The 26,077-nt window shown below is 46.3% G+C and overlaps 1 protein-coding gene across 19 annotated transcripts in view; it reads right to left on the minus strand.

The window, feature by feature from the left end:
* The window catches only part of ANK1 (ankyrin 1), a 218,852-nt gene that overhangs the window by 77,175 nt on the left and 115,600 nt on the right, over nt 1–26,077 (minus strand). For 18 of the 19 annotated variants that reach the window (XM_060653467.3, XM_060653473.3, XM_060653472.3 and 15 more), the window contains exons 2-3: nt 22,812–22,913; nt 1,974–2,072 (exon numbers count right to left, since the gene is read on the minus strand). In XM_060653467.3, the coding sequence (XP_060509450.2) occupies nt 1,974–2,072; nt 22,812–22,913 (201 nt within the window). Of the gene's footprint in view, nt 1–1,973; nt 2,073–18,366; nt 18,479–22,811; nt 22,914–26,077 lie in introns of those variants that run through there. The other variant, XM_060653474.3, reaches the window with a different exon arrangement.

The raw sequence follows: 26,077 nt of genomic DNA on the forward strand, positions 1-26,077 counted from the left end.
CTGAAAGAAGCAAGAAAAATTTCTTAGCTACATCTGATCCACAAAGACCCACCTTCTCCAATTTTCAGGGAGTCCTAGAGCTCCTGGAAGGGGGGTGGGGAGGGAGGGGGCTTCATTGAAGCAGGAGCCCGGTAGATGCAAGCAGAGAGATTAGGGCTTTCTCCCTCACTACCTGCGTTGATGCTGAGCACAGGCCTCTAAGAGGCAGAGAAGGGAGGATGGGGACAGATGCTTTTGTTTTGTGCTTTAAAAACATTTAAGCACATTTAGGAAACTCTACTGGTTTTGGCTTTTTACTCTTTTCTTTTTTTAATCTTTCTCATGCTCGCAAGACCCATTATAATTCCCCAATCTGCTATGACTGTTGCTCAGCCCACGGTTTCTGCTTCACCTTTTTTCCTCCCTCTGTACAGCATTCAGGAACCACGCTGGCTTATAAAACATCTATAAATAACAAAGACACACCAAGCATTCGCTTGCAAAATAACAATCAAAGGGGGAAATGCGGAGAGTGCAAAAATGCTGAAGCGTCATGTTTGCACAGCTCTTGAGGACGCGCCAGGGGAAGAAAAGCCACCCCAGCCCACATGGAGCCTGTCAGATGGCGCACTGCTTGCAGCCAGGTATGTGAGAGCACAAGAAGGAAAAATAATTGCATCCCCTTCATCCACAAAGAAGGGTGGAAACCACTGGTACTCGTCATGGGGTTGGGGAAAAAAATGCCCCACATACATTCAGAAAGAGCAACTCAGTCTATTTTACCAGCAAGATCTTTTCACCTTCGGGAGGTGACATGAAAATTACAGAATTTTACCTCAAGGGATGATTGTCCCTTCATAATATTTTGGTAATGCACTTCACAACTACATATTATATCTCTACTTATTGTTCTTCTGGTTCTCTGCTGGAGAGGAGGCCCAATGTTTGCAGCACAGAACTGAAATCGAGGCTGGGTATAAGACCATGCTGAATACACAGCAAACAAAAAGAAAGAGGCCGGAGAGACAGAGCCAAGAGGAAAACCATGGGAAGTAACCAGGAAGGAAGAGAAGAGAACGCTGTGCTCAAGTTAGTAGAGAGAGGTGAGTTTTTTGGTTTAGTTTTGTTTTGAAATGCTGGCAACACCTTGTTCAATAAATAAACAAGGCGGATGCATGTGAGAATTAAAATTGATTTTACAACCTACAGATGCATAATTTCATGACTGTGGTTTCTGGACTTAAGTCACTGGCACTTCTAATCTATGGCTATGGGAAGAGCATGCTGGCGTGGGAGGTGTGACGTCAGCCTTGGCCAAATGCCTCCTCGGAGAAGAGAAGGCTGTTCAAGGTAATTGGTAAGCAGAGGAGGTAAGTGTGCGGCTGACCAAGGAAGACTCACTGGGGAAGGATAAATGAGAGGGGTCTGGCTCTCTTCTCTATGCCTCAATAGCAACACGGTCACCAACATTTACCGATTCCTTCCTTCGCACCAGGCATTTGACACACACGATCTCAGTTTGTTTTCATACGAATCCTGAAACCAAGTATTACAGTCCCCATTTTATAGATGAGGAAATGGAGAGTTCTCACCAACTAACTTGTTCAGAAACGGAGTGCACTGCCTCCGCTGGGAGCCAGACCCAAGGCACCTGACTGTAGAACTGCTAGAGCTCTCAGACCCTGCACTCAAGTCAAGGACCCTAAGAAAACATAAAGCCATAGCGAAAAGGGTTCTCTTTCTAGATTTATAACCTAATGATGAGAATAAAGTAAAAGCCCACTGACTTTTATGGAAACAGGGTCCTCTGCCTTTCAGGTGACTTTGGGGACGCAGAGAACTAGGAAGTGATTGGAAACACAAGAGAAATTCAGAAACACACTTGGCTTTCTCTCACGAAGGGCTGGTTTCTATGTCAGGGTCTGGAATGATACACGAGGGACCTGAACACTTGAATTATCAATGAAAAGCTCCCCGTTCCCTAAGAGACGTACCTTGGTTGTCGTTTCTAGAATGATTTCTTTGTGCAGAAGTTCAACCACCATCTTCACATGGCCTTCTTTAGAGGCCAGGTGCAAGCCGTTCAGCCCATTCTGTAAAGAGCAGAGAGGCAGGAAGAGTGTGGTTAGGAGACTATGCATTCTGTTCCAGACACCCCTTCCCTGTGAAGAGATGTGTGAAGAGCCAGACGGGAAGAACAGGGGGGGCCCTGAGCGAGGCCGGCCCAGCCTCTCCGGGCACTTTTCTATAGAAGCATCAGATGACAGAACAACAGGGCAAGAGCGAGACCACCACTCCCCAGATTCATATCCATATTAAGTGTGGAGACGCTCTCACAGAGCCAGTGGGTGACCTTACTTGGAAGTTTAGATCTTGGCCAGGCTTTAGGCAATCACTTCCTTGAAGTGATATAGCTTCAACTCCCAATGCAGCTAATTTTCATGGCAGCAATCAGTAAAGGCAAAGAGGCAACACCAGTACATCCTAGACATTTGTAAGGATAGACACATATTTGGTAGAATAACAAACTCTGAAATGAGGTCTTCTGAGAACTAAATACTGCCAGTCACCCAGCTAGAAGATTTCGACATCAGAATCAGTAAAATAGCCCCATGGCCACCTTGCCATTTCAAATGTGGCCAAAGCTGGTCTGACAGTTCAATTGCAGGGGGAAAAAAAAATAAAAGAACCAACACTGTCCATGCCCAATCGTCCATCCACGGAAGCAGATCTCTCACCAACCACAGAAAGTTTACGCTGTACTTGGTGAGGTTTGAGAGAAAGCTGCCTAGCTCCGGTTTTACTTTGCATTCTTGCACGTCCTGTCTTCCGATCCTTGCACTTGGATGCCTGAGTACTTTTGGCAAAAGCTGACTTCAAAGAGCGCTACTTAGAACCACAAATAATTCTGACAATATGATGGAACTCATTTCACTTCTGGTGATGAGCAGATCTTGGCTCCATATGGAAAATGATGTTAGTCAATCAGCACTCCCCATGCCCTACTTTTGTGTTCTCTTTCTTCCTCCTTGCCCACCCGCAACCCCTCCCTCTTGTCCCATTCCTTCCTATCTCCTGTTTCAGTCAACTCTGTTCTAGCATGTTCCCTTTCAGGGGATGCCCCAGAGCCACTGCAGACTTTAGCTAATAAAAAAAGACCCTTGCCACCGTGATGGAGGCACTTGGCCCCTGAAGGTGTGACTTCTCCCCAAACACCTCTACAGCTCCACCATGGGTCTCCAAAACCCCCACTCTCCCTGTGTGTCAGGGCATCCAGGACCAGCGAATGTTCACGGAAAAGACACAGCTGCTCACATTAGCACCAGAGTCCCCGCAGTCAGTATCAGGAGATTCCAATCAAAAATACAAATATCCCATCTGGGAGTGGTAGCACATTAATCCTTAACAGGTGAGTTCTGTTGGCGTTGCTCAAACCAGCAGAAGCAGTAGGCAGAAATACTGGAATAATGAGACATAAGACAAGTATCTCATGATGGGAGAATGGAAGGTATCTAAAACTTTACATCAGAGCCTTGAACAGGGAAAATACAACAGGTACCCGAGGCCTCAGAAAAAAAAGAGAAAGTGGGCTCCAAAGGGAACTTTGCCTAATCTCCATTCAATCAGGCCCTCCCCGCACCCCAGACATGCAGAGCAAAGTAGGCCAAATCTTTGCACGTTAGCACTGCCAGCCTTGGCAAGCTGTGTGTGTGGGTGGGGGGTGATGGGAGGGCCCTTTCACGCAACATTTCCCCATGCAAATGCCTAGAAATCACCATTGGATGCTTTCCTCTTGCAGATTTTGTACACCATTAAATGCAGAGTCCAGAGTGGTGTTAATTATTCACACCCCGGTGTGAATGGGCTTATCAGATAAAGACTGGGTCCCAGTCAGTTTTGATAACAGAAAGGGAGAAAGCAATCTGTTAGAACAGGAACCTGGGGGAGGGAGAAGAACACTGGGTGGCAGTAAACCAGTTCCCCTCAAATCAATGTACAAAACACAAATTCACTAAAAAGCAATTCGTCCAGTGACTGGGGCTCTGGAAGCCTGGAGCCACGCCCTTCAGCTCTGTGTCCTCAGCTCTGCCCTGGGGCAGGTCTGCACCCTCCTCCCTCCCAGAGCACTGGGGTCTGCAATCCCCTCCCAAAAACCCAGCAGTGTCTGGAAGGTTCCCTGAGTGATCACTCGGGAACCGTGATGGTGTTTGCGGCTGTGGGAATCTCAGCAGCTGCTGCAGTCAGCTTTCCTCAGGGGACTCAGCTGTGGCAGCAGCCAGGGTAGCACGGTGCTGATCGCTGTGGTTTTAGTGCTGACTTGGGCAGCAAAGTACCTTTCCGTGAGCATTCATTGATCCTGAACACCTCAAAGCTGGGAAGTTGGCAAGTCTACAAGGAAAACACGTAGGTTTACTGCTAATGCTCTGGGGTGGCTGTCCCTGCCCTTTGGACCCAGTGTCAGGATCGCAATCCAGAGAGATTCTAGAAGTACTGTCTGCCCGGGGAATGCTGGAGTGGAAAAGGATGTCAGAGATCCCCGAATGCTGAGGAAATCAAGGTCCAGAGTAGTCAAATGACTAGCTAGAGTCACACAACCTTTCTAGGGCATAGCCACATATAGAACAAATCTGGATTCCTCCCTTGCCCCCACCACCAAAAAAGGATTTGGGTTTTGTTTTGTTCTTTTTGCCCCTAGGAACTAGTATGTTTCTTTTTATCAGATGATAAAGTACATTTCTCCTTTTTAAAAAAAATTTTGTTTATTTATTTTGAGAGAGAGAGAAAGAGCATGAGCAGGGGAGGGGCAGAGAGAGAGAGAGAGAGAGAAAGAATCCCAAGCAGGCTCCATACTGTCAGCACAGAACCCAGTGTGGGGCTCAATCCCATGAACCATGAGATCATAACCTGAGCCAAAATCAAGAGCAGGACACTTAACAGCTGTCCCCATTTCCCCCTTTTTTTTTGATTACCGGGCAGCTTAGAGCTAATAGTCACAATCACCCATAAGGGTCTGGTCATGGCCACTATATTTTGATATCCAGGATTTTATTCATTGCCCTGGTCCATACAAAGTCCCTCTGCTTCCCTCCCTGCATCATAGCCCCCCCCCCCCTCCAAAAGCTACACTCTTGGCAGAAGGTGACCACATAAAAGGGATCATCTGAATAGATCTGTATCTTGTATCTTGAATTGGTTTACTTAGATTCTACCCCAGATCCTGGTTCGATGTTCTCTTTCTTCTTTATGGCTTTGTAGCTTTCTGACTCTATTTTTACTTTGTTTGTTTGCTTTCAACATAATCACCCTAAGTTATGTCCAAGTCTATCATTGTGGTGATCTGAACTCAAAGCCCTCATCAGAGCCACAGAACCTAGCCCCACTTGGCCTAGCTGTCATGTGCAAGGTGCCTACGGCATGCACATATGATGTGCAAGAAGGCCCAGCATTGATCGCAGAACAAGATCACATATGGAACATGGCTGGACCAAACATTTGTCTCAACTACACATAAGAGTCACGGCAGTTACCTAATGCAAGCATTGACTTAATCCAATTGGGAAAAATTTACTGGGAACCTATTCTGTACCTGGCACCACACTAGAGATGACACTTATCCTTGAAGACACTTATCCTTGAAGATCTCAATTTACTAGAGGAAATAGATGCCTAAAAAATAAATGCAAAATAATGTGAAAATGCCCCAAACGGCAGGCATGAGATTAGAAGTAGCGCAGAGGAGAAAGGAGTTGCTCTGCCGAGAGGGTCATGAAGCCTTCCCAAAGGCCTTTGCAAGGCAGCCTGTGCACAGGCAGGGTGACAAGTTCATTGACAATGGCAAGATGAGAAGCTGTCTCTGAATTTAAATTTTAAACACAGGAGCTAACATTTTAGAGACTATGCTCCCAGCCCTTCTCATCAAGCGCCTTCCTCCATCTTCCAGGAAGCACTGAATTCAAGAGATGCACAAACACCCAGACCCACAGAGGCAAGCTTTCTCCAGCAACTGGCCTTAGCAGGTGGATAGCTGGTCACCATCTAGCAGCTGAAGTCACTGAATACTGAAAACTAAATTATGGCACATAAACACTAAGGAATTGTACAACTGTCTTATTAAATACATTACTAGCCAATATAGGAGATCAATTCCAGTATTTCAAAAGAGTGTTTCCTGGATAAATACTATATTTAACACTTTTTTTTCTTTTTTTTTTTTTAGCTTTATTTATTTTGATAGAGAGCTCATGCAAGTGGGGAGGGCAGAGAGAGAGGGAAAGAGAGAATCCCAAGCAGACTCTGTGCTGTCAGTACACACCCTGACTCAGGTTTGAACCCACAAACTGTGAGATCATGACCTGAGCCTAAATCAAGAGTCAGATGCTTAGCTGACTGAGTCGCCAGGCACCTCAACACACTCTTTTTCTTTAAAGAGATTTATTTTTATTGCTCAAATGCAAAAGGGGTAGGGGTACAAATTATGTGAGCTATTTGTTCGTAGCTATAACTATGGATAGAGATGAGCCATAATCTACCAGCTCTTCAAAACCAAGATCCATGTGTTTTATTTTAGTTACATCAAGTTTAAGTTGTTTCCTAAAAGGAAAAGGCAGGCTGCTATATCTTGCCTTGCATCTTTTCACTACTTTAGCTAACTTTCCCAGCCCCTCCTCTTGACGCAGAATGGCAGACAGACTGCTGAGGGGGATGATGGAGAAAAACGTGTATCTCATACTCCAAGTAACTGGGTGTAGAAGATAAGCAAGAAGGGGGTAGAAGAGTATGAGAATAAATGCCTCAATTAAATTAGAAGCTGGATTGCAAAAGCAATAACTTCTTGTGGCCATTAAAAAAAATTTTTTTTTAATGTTTATTTATTTTTGACAGAGAAAGAGAGAGCATGAGTGGAGGAGGGGCAGAGAGAGAGGGAGACACAGAATCCAAAGCAGGCTCCAGGCTCTAAGCTGTCAGCACAGAGCCCAACAGGGGGCTTGAACTCACAAACTGTGAGATCATGACCTGTGCCAAAGTCGGATGCTCAACCGACTGAGCCACCCAGGCGCCCCATCTTGTGGCCATTTTTGAACCACATGCCTTCCTTGGGGAAACACCAGCTTGCCATACTCCTCTTCTTAGATTCCTCCTTCTTGGTCTCCAATTACATGTACATTCGATTAACTGAGATTCTCTCACAGCTCTTGGCTGCTCAGTTCTTTTTTTCCTTTGCCTATTCTTTTTTCTCTGTGTCTATTTTGATCATTTCTATGGACTTATCTTCAAGTTCTTTGATTCCTTCCTCATCTGTGCCCAATCTACTGACGACTCTATTAAAGAAATGCCTTACTGCCAAAAACACTGGGGCTTTTAAAATTTCTAGCATTTCATTTGATTCTTTCTTATAGTTTCCATCTCTCTAATTCCTCATCTTTTCATGAATGCTATCCACTTTCCCTACGAGATCCTTTAACACATTAATCACAGTTATTGTAAAGGCCATCTGATCATCTCTGAGTCTGGTTCTGTTTATTGCTTTGCCTCTTGACAATGGCTTTGTTTCTTTCGTGTGTGTGTGTATGTGTGTGTGTGTGTGTGTTGCAATTTTTAATTGAATGCCAGACATTATGTGTAGAAAGGCAATAGAGGCTGAAGTAAATAGCATTTATGCCTCAAGTGGACCTACCTCTACTGTGAAGTTGTTAGTATGGGGTGGGGAGATCTGAGCCAATCAGTCAGAAACTGACTTAGGTCTGAGTCTTGTTACCTTCAGGGCACCACAGCCTTCAAATTCCTCTAGATGGAGGCTGCTGTCACCTTAAGCTTAGAGTAGAAGCTGGGTGTTGGAGGGATTCCTGAGTTCCTGATTTCCCTTCAGCTCTCAGCCAGCCCTGCATGCCTGCACCTCAGCTGGGGTCTCTCTCCATGCTCCTGCCCCCCTCCCAGCAATAATATGCTTGTCCTTGTCATGGGGGAGGGAGGCAGCAGGGAAGTTCTCCTTCGTCTTGGCCCAGCCCCAATCTTATAACCAATACCTCAAAAGCTCTTGCACCTGGATCTCAAAGGTAGGATTCTTGTTTTAAGTAAGTACTCTTTCCCCTCCTGTCTGTGGCAGCAAGACACACCATATCTTTATACTTGGGCTTGGGTGGGAGTCTCTTGTTCCTCCTTCAGCAGTAATAGACCTCTCTGTTCATTATTGGCACATGACAGTTACTGGGCCAGGACGATGGTCTCCTGCCCTCCCCCCAGGAGTACAGGGGTTTGGGCTCTACCTTTCCTGTGGCACCACTGGGTCTGTGATGTAGGAAATATTCTTACCTCTCCCCAGGAGCAGAGGTAGTTTGTTTCAATTCCTCCGCACAAAGAATGGATTTTTGCCCATTATCTGAAGATGAGAGGGTTTGTTTTTGCTTCACCTGAGGGAAGGTGTCTGTTCCTGCCTCTACCCCTGCCTGTCTGTTCCTGCCTCTACCTGTCTGTTCCTGCCTCTACCCCTGCCTCCAGAGCCACCTAGTGTCTCCTGTATTCCTGTGTCACCGAGGGAGACTCTCTCTGGTCTCCTGACTTTCCCCAATATTTCTCATGGGCACCCATTGGAGGCATGTGGTTCCAGACCCACTGCAGTTCACACTGACCTTTAAGAATTTGTTAACATTTGGCTTGTACAGTGCTGCTTCTTTCTCCCGTACTCTGCCGCAGCTAAAATGGTGGCCCTTTCCTTGGAGGGGCTTATCCCTCTTTGGAATTCAGTTAACTTGGTTGCACAGTGTGGTCTCAGCCCTCTGATGGGCTCAGGACAAATTACAATTTTGTAGATTATCCAGGCTTATCTCATTGTAGGAGTAGGAACAATGTTTTTTGAAGCTTTTTACATCCTACATACTCCCTTTACTAAGTCTCTAAGACTACCCGGCCCCATATGATCTCATTTCACATGGTCTTAATAGAGCAGACAACCCTTTTATGATCCTGTTTGGTAAAAAATATTCATGCCAAGCACACACACCTGGAGTTTTTCATGTGCCTTTGCTCTTTTTCAGGTAAAATGTCAACTTAGAGGATTTTTCTGAGAGGCAATCTGTCCAACAGGAGGGAGAGGAGATCTCAGCCAGGCTGTGTTTCTTTTAACATTTTTAACAAGAAGAAAAAGGGAAAAAAAAGTCACATTGAGCTTGAATGATTTAATTTGGAGTATTTTTCTTTTACCAACTGTGAGAAATTCCATTGGCAAAATACACAATTCCAGACATTTGTTCTCAGTAAATTGTTCCTCTGTTTAGCATCTCTGATTGCCCCAATTACACTAATTGATTTCTAAATGTACAAATACAGTAGACATGTCACAAGAAATTTAACTCTTATCCTGTCCAATGCAGAAGGTGGTTTCAAATAGAAAAGCTATGGGGTCCTGAGATCTTGTATCTCTTTAAAACTGCAAGAACATCTCAAAAGTGGCTGCTTACTATCCCATGTGGACACACACAACCCTTCTATCTCCTTTTCTCACAGCTGTTTATTTTACCCACAGAGATAGCTAGACCCTGCCCCTCCAGAGCAGGCAGCCCCAAGTTGTGTCCTGAGGACTTTGAGGCCCACCTCCCCCCGACACCCCACCATGTGTTCTGAAACTTACTGTTTCAGTCCCCCATCCTCTTTCTTTGAGCCAAGCAGTGTGTTTCTAGAGGACTTAAGCTAACATGCTAATGTATAGTATCCAGGAAGCATGATTTTTTAAAAATTCATGAACACCTACTAGTTCAGCTCATCAGATTACTTAGCTGCCATCCAGCCAGGCCCAGAGGCAATGGAGCGCTGGCCAGGAAAAGTTTTGATGGCGAAGGAAAGGACTGGAATCTTGGGAAGAACAAGCCAAGAGCAGTGGCAGAGAAAGGCAAGAAGTCTGAGGGCCCCAGAACAAAAAGAGAGGTAGGCAAGAGGGGCTTCTATGTAACATTGCCTTCCTGTAACACTCCACTTTACTCTTGTGGTCAGTGAGGAACTAATCAGAAGATCTTGCCCATAAGGACAAGGATGTATACGTAGAAGGTCATACACTTAGGTTTTTATACTTAATGTCCCACTGTCCTATTCAGTCTGGGTTCTCTATGATTTTGCTACATCTGTCCAGAGATTAGGATCAGACTCTATGTCACAGAAGTTTAAATCTCCAAATAACACCAAGCCTGTACTCTTTGCTCTATTATTGGTCCCCATTTGTGGAGGAAGATAACTGACATTATATATTTGCAAGTCTGCCGCCCTGAAACAGAACAGGAAATAAGAATCTAAACAGGGCTTGTGGAAAGAAAAAAGGATTGAAATGGTTGCCATTTCTACTCCAAATCCTGAGACTGACAAGAAAGCAAGTAAGGGAAGAAAGAAAGGCAGACTATGGAGACCAAAGGCAGAGACAATGAGGACCAAAAAGAGGTGGTAGAACGGGAAAGAGGGAGTGACTATTGCTATAGTCTGACTATATGAGGAAAGGAATTAAGCTGCTGGCAAAAAAAGATCACTAGAACACTATAAATTTTGATTCCTTTCCCCAAAGTTCCTGCATTAAATTTTCAGCCAAAACAGAAATGAGATCAAAAGTGAATGGGAGTTTTCTTACCTTCCCTTCTCTTCCTCTTCCCTTCCCTCCCCTCCCAGCTCAGAGATGTCATTGTCTGAGGAAGCAGGGCAGTGAACCAGAAGGGTGCCTTACAGATGTGCTGATAGCAGCATGTCTGCTCTGAGAAAGAGGAGGGGGCTGCTAGAGTGATTGGAAGATTGTTACACTGAGCAAACAAGTGAACAGACTGAGGATGATGGAATTAGTGGCAGTCATGTTCCTGACTGTCTGAAGAGATTTACAAACATGGGAAGAGGAAGGGCTAGATAGAAGTCTGAGGTGTTGGACTAAACCTAGAAGTACTGACGTGATCTCATGGATTTAAAAATATATATACATAAACAGATGCAGAACTAGATATAGATGTATAGATACAGACACATGACAACCAGTAGCAATGAGTGCATCAAGTGACCAGATTTTGGTGTCTAAATACCATCCTCCACTAAAAGGAACCTTGGAAAAATGGCTGATCCAAGGTTGGGGCAAGGGAAGTACAAAATCACCCTGGGACAAACAGGTGCCAGAAAGGAAGGACATGATGAGGACATGTTAAAGAACAAAGAAGCCAGCCTATTGAAAGCACTCCTACTGGCCTCATTTAGATTTGAACATCAAAGTAAACCATGAGAGTATCGGCATATAACCCATCAAATAAAATAGGAGCCCATGAGTATGAACAGGTATAAACAAAGAACGGAAAGAATCAGTGAGGGAGTAGGGGAGGAGGAAAAGCTTAACCTTTAGTAGAATACCAGCTAATCAATGTAGAAGAAATGATAGAGATGGAGAAGCACTCTCTGGAACCATCATAGTGGTAGCTGATACAAGTAGAAGGTATCAATGTATGCCAAGGTTGGTGGCTGGAAGTTTGATGAAGAACAGGATATTGGCATTATATCAGAATATCCCTCCCCCCACCCCACACACAAAATACTGATCAACTGCAAACAGAAAAATCAATGACACCAAGAGATGACCAAGGTTAACATCACCAGGGATGGAAAGGGAGGATGATTTCTATGGTACTCCTGCCAACAATGCGTCACCCTGGTCTGGCCATAAGGAAGCACCAGCAGACACAGGTTCAAACTACAGAACGGAAACTGTCAAAAACATGCAAGACAGGCAAGGACTTGAGAAGCATTCCAGACTGAAGAAGGCTGGTGAGAAATGACATCTAAATACAGTCTGGAAAGACTCTTAGAGAAAGAGAAAGAAAGAGAAGGGGAAGACTGGGGGCAGGTGGGAAGGGAAGGAGAGAAAGAAGACTGGGGGAAAGTCAGGAAGGAAGGCAGGAGGGAAGAGGGCGAGAAAAAGAGTGAGGGAAAGGGAAAACAATTTCTCCTTACCAGGGCAGTCAGCAAAATTTTAATGGAGTCTGTAGATGGTTGTGTGGCATCCATGCTGATTTCCTGATTTGAAGGCCTGGAGGGTGGTTATGTGGGAAAGTGTCCTTACTATTGGGTGGCACACACCCAATGTATGTTTAGGATGATGGAGAATTATGTCATATATAGTAGATACTATAGATAGACACAGACAAGAAGAACAAATGCAGTAAAATGGTAATAGAGAGTCTAGGTGAGAGAGATGTGAGAGTTCTTTGTATTGTTCTTGTAACTTTTTTTTACAGGTTCAAAAGTATTTAAAATTTCAGAAAGAAAAGCAGGAGATAGGGGGGAGTAGTGGTAGAAAAAAAGGCTGTGGGAGGAGGAACCAGCGCAGTGGGAACTCTGGGCTCTGGCCATGGTGGGAGGAGGGTGGCGGGTGCATTAGAAGCTGAGCGCACACACCCTCCTGTTTCTAAAGAACCCGAGAGGTGCAAGTTTTACCGGAGGTCTGAGATTACTCCAAGATGGAAGTCCCAGAGTGCTGCCAAACCATGGCAACCCCACATGGGAACCAGCTGATGGGGAAGCCTCTTCCGGAGGGCAGGCATCACCTCTGGCAGGGCCACCCCACCTGATGCCTCTGTCTAACCCAGATATTGAATGGCTCCCAAGAGACTGCTTGGTGGGAAAGGTCTGCTAAAAATATAGGATCCTGGAATGTAATCAATCAGAAGCCAAAGAGGGCTGAAGCAACTGCCATAAGCCTGGTAGAAAATCACTCCCATGTCCTTTGTCAACCTGTCCTTGTCCCGGGACAGGGAAGATAGACTAGGAGTAGAAACTGAGGGCTGGTGCACACTCAGAAAGAGGTGGCACAGATGGAAAGGAACAAGACTGGCTCTGAGCACTTTCCCCTCCTCTGCTTCATTACAGCCTAGATTTCGCTCTCCTCCCAGGTAGCTGTGATCCAGTGAAATAGGTATTCATGAGGAAGGAAAACACTTGAATGGTTTTCATTATCTTAAAAAAAATGGAAAGAAAAAGAAAAGAAAGAAACCCACACTACTCAGAGCCTTGCAAGGAGATGAGTCAACCCGGATCACCTTCTCTCTACTCCCGGGACACAAGGCGAACAGCCCCCGCGCTGAGCAGCCCTGTGGCTCCGCAGCAGATCCGCTGCAGGGGCTGAAGGCCCTCTGGGAGCCTGGAGGAGGAAGTGTGAGCTCAAGTTAATGAGAGAAAGGGACTCTGTAATTCGGCTCAGTAGCTAAGAATATCTACTGTGGACTAGAAAGAATTTCTATGCCAGAGACCTTGGCATTCCTTTAAAAAGTTAAAAAGAGCCAGACTTTCCAAAGAAGGGCAGTGGGGGGGGGGGGGGGGAAGGCAGGTGGGAAGGTCAGAGGACAGAGCACTGAAGAAGGAGTTGAAGCCCTAAACTGTCCTCCTGATGTGTCACCTCACTTCTCAGGCCTCAGTATACATATTTTCAAAATGGTAGAATTGCTCTGATGCCCTGGCTTCCTCTTAACTCGCAATTCTGCAGTAAAACAATGTAACAGCTCTCAGAAAACAGTTAAGATATGCATGTAGGGAGATGCACAGAGAAAGGAATGACAGGATTCACACCTAATTGTTCACAGTGATTGGGGGGGAGGTGGGGAAATGGGGGGGAGCCTCACAGAAGGCTTTACATATTTCTGTATAGCATAAATTTTGAAACAGCTACCCTGAACTCATTGTATTGCTAAATTAAAAATCACACCACAACGAAAATCAGGGATACGAGTTGTCAAAAACAACATAAACATTTATAGTAAAAAGTTCATAATCAAAGGAGAATAATCCCAGGCAAATTCACATGCATAGTCTATTCCAATGAGAAAGAACTGGGATTGTATTTAGCATTTCCTGTAATAACCAGAGAGGCAAATCCTCCTTCGAGGCCCAGATCAAATGTCATTTTTCTCTGTGACTTACCCTGTCCCTTTCTCTTTGCCACACCATGCCCTGTTTCCAACCCTTCAGAAGTGAATTGTTCAATAAGCCATGTTCCCAAGGCACTGGACAATAATCTATCAAAGCCCTCATCCCATGGAATTGCCTTTATCTGCTCTTGTGTCTGTGTCTCTCAAAGTGGGACATTCTGAGGTCTGATGTTTCCCTGCCTTTGGATCACAGGTCCCAGCATGGGGCCTTGGCCATTGCGTGTGCTCCGTAGGGTTTGTGGAATCGAACGCCCCTTCATGCAACCTGACACACACACAGAGCTGTCATTTTTCTCTCAGTTTCTCAAGACTAAGAATATCGCAACTGTTTTTCACGTCATAAATCTACGGCAATCAAAGCCTAAAGTGGAGCTTGGGGGTGTACTTTCCTTAAAATACGTTCTAGATCATTCTTAATGATGCCATTCACCTTTTTCCTAGTCTCTAGGATCCCAGAGATATACCTGTTAATGTCACTGGTCGGGTTAACTCTTCCTTAACTAAAGGGAAACTAAAAATGAAACCAGCACAAGGAAGGTCTCCCCAGAGGAGTAACCAGCCCTGCTGAACGGCTCAGCTCCACATGGGGAGCGCAAGGGCAGATACCAGGGCTGGGAGCTGGGAGACCCTGGCCCTAGTCCAGGAAGACTCTCCACCTCTTTGTCTCTCTGCCCACCCCACAAGGGAGAAGTGAGGTCATGGGTTGGAAAGGGCTAAGGAAAGCAAAGACACAGCAGAGCTGGGATCTGGGATTATTAAACACTGTAGGTCACTCTGACTCATGACAGATAATCAACTGACTTTAAAACTACAAATTAGTCATTAGAATTACCCAGACGCACATCAAATAGCTTCTTTCTGCTGAGATGCAAAGGGAATTTATCTGTTTAAATTAACTCAGAGAGTGGGGTTTTCAAGTCCTGTCTTTCACGAATGCCTTTTCTAGAAGGAATAGGGGAATCAGGTTACTTCTCTTGCTCAACCACATACTGCGGAACACCACTTCCCCATGTGAGGGCTGTGATCATATATTCTCTTCCTTTCTTCATTGCTATTCCAGAGCCGCAACCTGGCAGCAAGTTTTAAGAGGCTGGATATTCCCATACCATCATATGGGAAGGCTCTCTGTGTGAACTGGGGGTGATTACTCGTAGCATTAGGGGGACTGTGGAGTTGAATGCAAGAAAAAGATGACAGAGAAAAGTAACAGACTCTGTATCTACACTGATCTAGATGTAACCCCCTTGGCCTGATCGACCACCACCCTCACCTTCTTTCATTTCATTTACCCCAACATCACCGATCTCCCTGCTGCCCTGTGCCCCCCACCGCTCCTGCCTCTGCCTGGCTGTTCCTTCACACTGCAACTGCCTGTTACACTTCTCTACCTGGCAAACTCCTACTCTTTCTTCGAAGCCTTTCTTTCACTCATTGGTCTTAAGTTTATTTATTTATTTTGAGAAAAAGTGAGAAAGTACAAGTGGGGAAGGGGCAGAGAGAGAGGGAGAGGGAGTCCCAAGCAGGCTCTGCACAGTCAGTGCACAGCCTGACTCGGGGCTTGATCTCACAAACCTGTGAGATCATGGCCTGAGACGAAATCAAGAGTTGGACACAACCGACTGAGCTACCCAGGTGCCCCAACTCATTGGCATTTTAGTCTCTGCCCCAGACCAGAGGCAACAATGACAGCAGTCACAGGGACTCACTCACCTTTGAGAAGCCAGCACCTGGCATGTTAGAGAAGCTCAATAAAGGTTTGCTCAGTGCATGAATAACAATGAAAACATCCTGTGCTTGTTCTGGCTGGCATCTAGGACCCTGAATTCATAACCTTCTATTTACAAGCTAGACTTCTTTACCTGCCTCTGAGTTCTTCGACAGAAGGGGATGAATGAATTTAGTCTCCAGCAAGGAACTTGGCTCATTGTAAGTGCTCAATACATGTTTGTGGAATCAATGAAGTTGCAGAGAAACTTCAGGTTGTCTTCTTACCACCAACTCACCGAATCGAAACTCATAAAGCCCAGAAGATGTTCCAGGTAACCTCTGGACCTCAGTTTTCTGAGTTACAAAATGAGAGCTGAATGCCATGACCTCCTTCTAGCTCTAAGGCCCTTTAATTTAGAAAGGTAATAATCACCACGATCACCAGAGTCCAACAAATCCTGATCAAAAGACTTGGCATGTGGCTACTGTAGAAACGATCACTCTGTAGCAGAAACTATTGGTATAGGTGCTCCATTTATTTGAAACGCCTAAAACCCTTTACCTTCATGATAAACCAGTACCCGGCAGCGATGGGACATCACTTTGTACATGTGGAAGGTACATGTGGAAATTCAGAGAACACCAATGGAACTAGCATGATTTCACATGCTTTTGTTGGCTGTGTTTGGGAACTAGAACTTGTTTATGTTTTCGTGATCATTCAGACGGTCTTGCTTCTGATCCTTCAGCAAATATCGCCACATACTTAACTGTTGAGGCTGGTGCCAGCATCTGAACCATCATCGTGCAAGAGAGTCATTATCCCTAAGAACGACTATTTCACAATGCTCTTAAAAGTGACAGCAGTCAGATGGGCTAAGTGTCAAATATATAGGTTGAATCATTGCTGGATACAGCACATTTAACATCTACTGGCTGTATTTATAGAACACATACTATACTCCAGGCAGAATCTTGATAAGGAGCACCAAGTAAATCAAAGTCCTCTCCCCTCGAGTACCTACATTTTAGTGGAGAAAACAGGGAAAAGTGAAGAGACATGTAGATGCACAGTAAGTCTGGTGCTACTAAGTACCACAGGGATAAATGAAACAGGTCAAGGGGACAGAGGCTGTCTCTAATGCTCCCGGAAACTTCTCTTCGCTGCCTTATGCCAGTGCTGTGGACAACAAGGCTTCTCTTTTGGGTGTGAAACTTTCTCCTGTGGTCTCAAGTAACTTTCTCTCCTATCAGGAAGGCCAACAGAGCAGTGTTTGTTAGAGTTATAAGAACAGAAGAGAAAACAAACAGTGAGGCTTTTTGCCTATGGAATTACAGCTTGTGGTTCCCAGTGGTACATCTATGTTCACCCAACAATTCTAGGAATTCAGGAGAACACAGACTCTGACTCGCTCTCCTCTTGTTTTCTTTTTATTTGGCTAACTGGTAAATATGTAAGGTCAATTAGTTCATTCCAGAAAATATGTTTTGTAATTTCTATGGCCTCTATAATAAAATGTTTTGACTTGCTGTAAGTAATAATTCTGGAAATTGGACATATGAAACTGACATTGGCACGTGATCCTAGGCTGAGCAGGTGGGCCCTGGCTCTTACAGGCCCCTGTGCTGATGCGTTGAGACCACAAACCAGGGCAACCACACTCCACAAGGCTAGGGAGGCAAGTCCTCTGGCTTCAACACCTCCCCTGTCTTTCCCTTATTCCAAGCCACCATGTGGATTCACCTGGTCCATTGCATGGGACTCCCGGCCAGCCTCCCTGCTTTGGTCTCTGTGCCTCAAGTCTATTCTCCACCCAGGAGCCAGGGTGATCATTTAAAAACCTAAACTGGATTGAGGGTCTCTCGTGTAATAGCTTCCAATGGCTTCCCATCATCTTTGGAGGAAAATCCAAGTCCTCACGATGGCCTCAAGCCCTTCAAGATTCAGTCTTTGCTATTCCCCAGACACCAAGCTTACTCTTGCCCCCAGGGCCTTTGTACCTCTCTGCCCCTCTTCCAGGATTGCTCTTCCCAGAAACCACGTGACTCTTTCCTCCTTTTAAATCTCTCAAAAATCATCTCCTCAGCGAGGCCTTCCTTAACGACCCCATCTAAAACAGGCACCTTTACTTTTCTCCTCCATGGTACCTCTCATTAGCAGACATTCTACATTTGTTCATTTTCTTGCTTAGTGACTCTTTTTAACCAGCATATAAATGTCACAGGAGCACAGACTTTGTCTAGTTTGTCTATCATGTTCAAGTGCCTAGAATAGCACCTGGAACAAAGTAGGTGTTTAACAAACACACATGGAATAACCCCCACAAAGACTCTGGTGGGATTATATTCAACATGTCTCCTGTCCCTGTTTACATCAGCCAACGCCAGAATTTGACTTCCTCGAAGGCTGAATGACTTCCAAATATCTATCTTTGGGTTGGATCTCTTATCTGAGCTCCAGGCTTAAATATCCAATTGCTTACTATATATCTTCACTCAGATTCCTTAAAGACTCCTCAGCGGGATCTCCGCACAGCCCTGACCTTGTGTCCTCGCCCTATTTCCATGCACTGAGGCCACGCTAGTGTTCCTGGTCTCCGTGAGCGGGGCCGCCCTTCAGCCCCTGCACAAGGCAGACATCTGAGGGTCATTCTCCAAGTCTCCTTCCCTGCTTTCGCCCACACCATTCACTGCCCAGGCCTGCTCATTTTGTTCCGTCTCCGCAGCCCTGACCCTTATCGCAGCTACTCACATTTCTCTCCCAGAAGGGTGTGACAGTCTCATGACCGGCCTCCCCACTCCATCCCTGGGCCCTTCCATCTGTCTTCTGTACAGTAGCCAGTGTAATCCTTCAAAGCACACCTCTGATCACGTCACCCCTGTGCTTGAATCTGTGGCTCGCTTCCCTCTGCTCTTGGGATAAATATCAGAATCCTTAACATGGCTTCTGTAAGCAGGGTGGACATTCTCCTGGGACGTGCAGAAACAGCTGCCCGGGTTGTTAAAAAGCTGAAATACCTCCATCCCTCTCAACTGGCTGAAATACCTCCACTAGCCATTGTCTCAAGCTCTTAAGTACCTCCCACCACTGCTGCTCTGGCCACTCTGTCCCTTCCCCCAGATTCTTCTCCTCAATCAGCAACTATAGCATGGCACAGCAGGCTAACACACACACACACACACACACACACACACACACACACACTGCTCCGGCCCTGGGACCCGCTGTCCCAGTTGTTGGTTATTATGATTATTGCCCCTGCCTATAAGGTCCACCACAATCCCAACGTCACCTCTCCAGCCTCATCTGGACCCTCCTGCCTCTGCGCTGCAGCCACTCTGGCCTTCCTTAAACTTTCCACGTTTTTTCCTGCCTCAGGGACTTTGCACAGGCTGTTCTCTCCAGAGGAGCACTACGATCCTTCACATCATTAACTTCTACTCATCCCTTAGCTCAACTTTCTCTTCCTCATGGTAGTCTTCTCTGACTTCCAACTTTAGGTCTAGTCTCATATATTCTCAAAAAAATCCTATTCCTCCACAGTTCTGAACACACCTGTCTATTTATGTGATTGTTTGATTAATAGCTCTCGCTACCAGTAGACTACAGTTCAGAGAAAATGAGGACTAGGGCTTTTTTTTTTTTTTTGTACTATTAAATCTCTAAAGCCTGGCACTCCTGTACACATGTAGAGAGGTACAGGAAGACACTGGCCACATGGGTCTAAATGCTTGGATAAGTGAAAGAATCAGGCCTTCATCTCAAGATACTGGTGTGTGTGTGCACACATGAGTGCCCTTACGTGTGAATTTGTTCTTTTCTAGAAATATAATGATGATGATGATACAAATTAGGAGATGTAATCCATGCATTAAGGAAACTGCCCTGAATACTCAGATGTCTCTTACATAAGCCAGTTCCTCTTTTTACACTACTTAGCGTAATTACTTCCTATTATGGCGAGCAGCACTTCTTTCCACAAAACATACTGTTTGAAAGTGTGTTACTTATGTAAGAATTAGCATTGGATGAATTACTGCTATCACAGTCCACCGGCTCAAAAGATTCAAGCAAAAGCATATCCTCAAGCCATGACCCCAGGACAAGAGCCTGTTTCTATCATCTCAAAACAATGAATGCATGTTTCGAGGAGAAGAATGCTCTAGTCCCATCACGATGCTGTCCCTGTGCACAATATAAAGCAACAGCACTGTCCCCATAGCTGTACTAATGTGTTTAATGAGGGTGGCAGTTCGGCCACTATTATCCTTCCCCCGCTCCCTGTCCTTTACTCAGGAGCACAGGCTGAACTGCCTGCTAAAGCCAGAACGAGGCTGGCAGCACAGGCACTTCCCAGAGACCACTGTCTGCACCTCCTGCCTCTGCGGCAGCCACACAGCAGGAGACAAAGACCTACTGGGTCCAGGATGTGGGCAGCGAGGAAAGGAGCCCTGGGGACAAGCCAGCCAAGAGGGGCTTTGCAGGACCACGAATCCTCCCCTTTTCTTCTCTCTGACATTCACTTCCATGCCTGCAGCTGGTTCCTCTTTGAAACAGGGAGGCTGGGCACAGCCAGGACTGCAGACACCAGTCTGAGACTAGACCTTCTCTTCAGTCCTCACGGGGCTAAGCGCTACCTGTCACTGGCACTGAGCCCATCTGAAATAGTGTCCGTAAAGTGCAATAATGCCTCAGGGCCGGCTGCTCTCCGAGCCCAAGATGAACCCAGGAGGCACTCTGAGAAGAGACAGCAGGGGCACAGGCCAGTTACACCCAGGGCCTCACCAGCAGGAGACCAATCAGGACAAAGCCATTTCCTGGTTGTCATCAAAATCTTCCAATTTCACACCGAAAATGAGCCCTGGCTCAAGGCTGATGAGCATCCAGTTGTCCCCATTTCTGCTAGCTAGATTCCTCTGAGAGCTGGCATCTTAACCCTTGGAAGGTCTCTGAAGGTTTGGTGCTCCTCAGGCAGGACTGCACTGCGGAGAAACCCTCCTCTGTGTTTCTGCTGCTGCAGCCAGAACAGAGAAAGCCTCAGAACTTTCCAGGTGGGGAGAGAGAGCAATCCCCTCGGCCATGGGAGGGGAGGGGAGGGGCTGGGACAACACAGCTACAGCTGTTTCCAGGGTGCGGTGTTGAAACAGGGGCCTCCTCTCCTGAGCCACTCTGATCCCAGGATGTGCTCCCTGCCCCCACACTTTTGTACCTACATCCTCTTCCCTTGAAAGAAATGGGTTCGCAGTTTCAGTCTGTTTTCCAAAGGCCAAGCCTGGGCTCTGTGTGTTTGGTTAGAGTCACCGCCGATGTCCTCAGTGTGTGCCAGTACACTCTGGTGGAGGGATGGGAGAAAAGGGGGAGGGCTTGCTGCCCCTCCCCCATCCACAGACTCAAGTCCAGGGCACATGCTCCTCTCCCCTCTGAAGTTCACTGCCATGGGCTTCATATCACACCCACTGTTTTGTTTGTTTGCTTATTTATTTTGAGATAGAGAGAGAACTAGCGGGGAAAGGGTGGGGGACAGAGGATCCGAAGTGGGGTCTGTGCTGACAGCAGAGAGCCCAATGTGGGGCTTGAACTCATGAACAGTGAGGTCATGACCTGAACCAAAGTCGGCCACTCATCCGATCGAGCCACCCAGGCGCCCTATATCACACCTATTTTTACTTCCCATCACACACCACCTGCTGCATCCCCTCCGATCTTGTGGCTAATGAATTTATACCACAGAAAACCAACTGAATCCAAATGGGGTCTTGCCCTGAGAGAAAGAGCAAGGGGTACATGGCATTTTAAGCAGGGTGGAGGGGACAGGGAAGAGAGGCTGAGAAGGCAGGGGGAGAGGGGCATGTTGCCTGGGAAAGTTAACCTGCCTCCCGGGAATTGGCCCTGCTGGCCTGTAAAAGCCATCTAGCCCCCTACAACACGATGAGCCTCGAAGACGCTAACCAAACGAGCCAGTCATGAAAGGAGAAATACCGCATGATGCCACTTCCATGGGGGACCTAGAGCAGTCAAATTCACAGAGACAGAAGGTAGATTCATGGCTGTGAGGGTCTGGGGGAGGCAGGGATGGGAAGCTACTGTTTAACAGATACAGAGTTTCTGTTCTGCAAGATGAAGAGAGTTCTGGGGATGGATGGTGGTCATGGTTGTACCACAAGGTGAACGCACTCAGTTCCACTGAACTGTACATTTAAAAATGGTTAAGATGGTCAATTCTATGTTATGTGTATTTCACCACAATTAAAAACAATTTAATGGTTAAAATGGTAGTGTATATATATATATATACATACATATATATATATATGTATATATATATATATGTATATATATATACGTATATATATATATGTATATATATATATATATATATATACGTATATATATATATATATATACATATATATATATATATAACTGATATATTTATTCTACATCAGAAACTGAATTAGCACACGTACCCCAACAACTTAATTGGCTGGCCAAACCAGACAAACCACACCAAAGTCATCCAATCCACACTCCCGAGCTGTACCCCTGTTCTCTTTCTAGACCATACTTTCTTCTCTGTTCAGTCAATTCCTAAATATTTGGCCCAAAACCTGATTTTTGGCCCTCCAATCTGTCCTGAACACATTAAGTTTCCATACTACCCCGTCCTGAAACTGAACCCATCGCATAGCACTGGGAACCTCCAAAGAATCCATTCAAGCCACGTTGGCTCTCAGCCTGAGCCAGACTCGCTTTTATCAACACCTGACAGAGCAAGGGAGGCGTCATCACTATTTCCTTCTAAGCTCAGCGAGAACCCACAAAGGCCGCTAGTGGACAAAGGAGATTGAATGTCACCACTGATACAACATCCTTCAAAGGCCCTTCCTCCTGCCCCTTTTCAAAGGCCATATATTCTAAGACCACAGCAGGGACCAAGGCAACTTCTGAGGGAAGAGGCAGCAGGGGATGGAGGCTGGGCCCGGCCCACACTGTTCAGGCATCAGGTCCTTCTCTGCAGGGCCCTGGACTGCATCTGGGATGTGAACACCAAGGTCAGGGCCTTCAGCAGGCGAAGCCCTTGGGGAATTTTATGGCCACTGGGAAAAGGTTAATAGAGGCAGATTAAAGCTGTCAGAAAATGGCATCAGACAAGAGCCTCTCTCCAGAGACCACGTGCTTGCCCCCATCCCAGTTACCTGGTTACAGGTGTTAATGTCTACGCCATTCCGCAGGTGGTCCAAAGCTTTGTCCAAGTTACCCGATCTTGCTGCTCTCAGAAAGCTGGTAGCCGCATCGGCCTGTGAGGAAAAACAGCCGGCTGTGAGCGTGCTCTGTGGTAACAACCTGAAGATCCCATTCAAGCCCAGGGCTGCGAGAAAGGGCCAAGGTCACTGCACCCTCCTGTTACGGCACCCTGGTGCCCACCATGGCACCCAGCTGTAAGATGGGCCTAGAGTCCCTGTCTGGAATGCTCTCAGATCTGGAACGTGAGGCTGCCTTCGAGGCGACCGTCCCTTCTCTTTGGTATCCTTACAAGCAAGCACTCCTGGCTAGGACCTAGGACAGACCAGTCTTTGAGAGAGACCCGGTTCCAACATCGAAGGCTCAGCACTGCCTGTGTCAGTGTTCCCAAGGGCTCCTCGTCCTCACAGAGGAACCTGTATCACATAGCGCCTGACCCCAGGGAGCCACAGATGCTGGCATCACAGGAACCCAACACATGCATTTCGGCACTCTTCTGTGGTTTTGGTTAAGTATACAGCACATAGCACTTACTTACTATGCACTAAGAACCACTCCCAGCACTTCACACTTAATATATGTTTACATACCCACATCGACATGCATTTAATCATCATTTTTGAAAACCCCAAGAAGTAACGGGTATTGTGGTCCCCATTTTACAGACGAGGAACCGAGGCACAGAGAGCAGAAGTGACTTGGGCCAAGTCACACGACAGGTAAGAAGCACAGCCCGGCTCTGAAATCTATGAGCTCGACCTCCTTTTCTGCTGTCAACTTAACGTGGGCTTTAGCTGTCAGGTGTCTCTCTCAGGAGCTCTCCTGCGTGAGAGTACAGCAGTTCCCCGCCATAGCCGTCGCCCGGCCACCTACCCCACACACATCAAGACCCCGCCACCAGAACATTTGCTTGTGTTAAAGATGAATGACAGCCAGAGAGCATGAGAGGTGAGGACAATCAAATAAAGTCAGCGAGTGCAGACAAATGCAGAGCAAGAGCTCTGTCGGGGTGAGGGGCTGGCTCAGAGCAAGAGCCCAACAGCCTCTCTCATACCTTTGCTGTGAAGCTGAAAGGAAATAATATGGATTATTATAGATTATTATAATTATCCCATCAGCACAAGTGCTGAGCTCTGTGCTTGGCACACAGTGCACACTCAGGTCGAGTTTATTGTGTAAGTATTGTCACATGACAGGCCATCCATGAAGCATGTGGTGCCAGTCCTCCAGAAGACCCACCCATACCTCATGGTTTCCTCTCCATTTGGGGATACTCTGTCTCCTTCCTTCATGCTCCCTCCTCAGAGCACATGCTGTAGTGGATTGAACGGTGGCCCCAACAGATATGTCTGTGCCCTAATCCCTGGAACCTGGCAATGTCACCTTATTTGGAAAAAGAGGCTATGAAGATGCAATGAAGTTATGGGTCTTGAGATAAGACTGTTCTAGATTACCTAGGTTGGCCCTAAATCTACTGACAAGTATCCTTCTAAAAGATACAAGAGGAGACGCACACGCCCACAAGAAAACTTGACGGAAAGACTGAAGCAGATGTCAGAATGGTGTGGCCACAAGCCAAGGAAGCCACCAACGGGCAGAAGCTGGAAGAGGCAATTTCCCCCGAAAGTTTCCAGAATGAGGATGGCCTTGTGTCAGCTTGACTTCAGACTTCTCGCTTCCAGAGAAGAAATACCTGTCTCAAGCCAGCAAGTCTATGGTGATTTGTTACAGCAGCCACAGCGCACTGATACACACACTACTGAAGCTCACCCTAAATACGATCTCACACAATATTCTACAATGAAACCTTGATCCTCTCCCCAAATCAGGGCTCTATGTCTTAGCCAATTAAACAGTTCACCCATGGCAGAAAAGACTCTCCACCCTTACAGACACTACCTTCACCATACGTCTGGTCCTCCACCCTGGGGGACTGTCCCTGTCCCTCCCATCTTGCCTCCTCAGGCCTCCAGGACTTGCTTCCTTTCTCTGACCCTCAGCCAACCCCACTCCACCCCTGCCTCGCCATTTCCTGCCAATCCTCCCACATTCCAGGACCCCACATGCCCCCACCCTACTCCCTTATATAAGCTCAAACCCAAGTTCTGTGTTCACCTACTCACAACATACACACACTTGGATTTCACAGTCCCCCAACATAGCCAGCAGAAGAGCCCCTTGCTCTTCTCTCCTCTGTCTTCCCATGGCATTCCCAGGCCGTCAGCTTCCAGGCCCACACCCAGATTATTCGTGGGACCCTGAAGCCCTTTGACACTCTCGTTTGCTAATTCCAGTTCAGGTCCAAATCAGCTCCTATCTCCTCTAAGATGCTGTCCTTGGATACTCAATATTTACCATCTTTAAATCTAGAAATAGAAGCTTGATTTAAAAAAAAAAATTTGTTTATTTATTTTTGAGAGAGAGAGAGAGACGGGGGGATGGGGGCAGTGGTGGGCAGAGGATCTGAGGCGGGCTCTGTGCTGACAGCAGATAGCCCGATGTGGGGCTCAAACTCACAAACTGAGATCGTGATGTGAGCTGAGGTCAGACATTTAACCAACTGGGCCACCCAAGTGCCGCAGGAGTTTGGTTTTTTATTTTAAAAATGTATTTTAAATATATCTTTCTCTGTCTCCCCAGCCAAATTTTTTGCTTCTTGGGGACAGGGACCAAATCTTATACCTCTTTGGAAATCCTTCAAAGCATGGTCTACTAGGCCAAGATCTCCCTTGGCCTAAAACACAAGGCACCTAATGTCCCCAGGGTTCCTCGGCTAGGCATCTGTGGTAGGGGAAATATTTCAGAAGTGAGGATCGTTCTGTTGGTTCCCCATAAGCTGGATTCCCAGAGAAATCAGACTCAAGGTTTAATAGCTCAGAGAGAAGTCTACTTGTGCCTGCTGAATCAGAAAGTCTGTCTGGATTCAACTATTAGGAAAAATACTAAATTACTCCCTAAGAATGAGAATGTTTGAGAGACACGTCTCCCACCTAGCCCACCTCCCCAAACTATCTTCTGCAGCAGAATAACAGGACTTTGGATGAAAACCTGAGCATGATGGGTAAGAGAAATGCAATATCACTAATGACACTGTTTGTTCAGAGTACTGACTCTGGGAAGTGAGGCAGAATATTTATTACAGACAGAGAAGCAGATAAATAGAGGGGAAGGGAAGCCCAATCCAGACGAGGCTGAGGAAGGTGAAGTAGTTTGTATAGCT

This window comes from Panthera onca, chromosome B1 (assembly GCF_046562875.1).
Source record: "Panthera onca isolate mPanOnc1 chromosome B1, mPanOnc1 haplotype 2, whole genome shotgun sequence".
NCBI classification, from domain to species: domain Eukaryota; kingdom Metazoa; phylum Chordata; class Mammalia; order Carnivora; family Felidae; genus Panthera; species Panthera onca.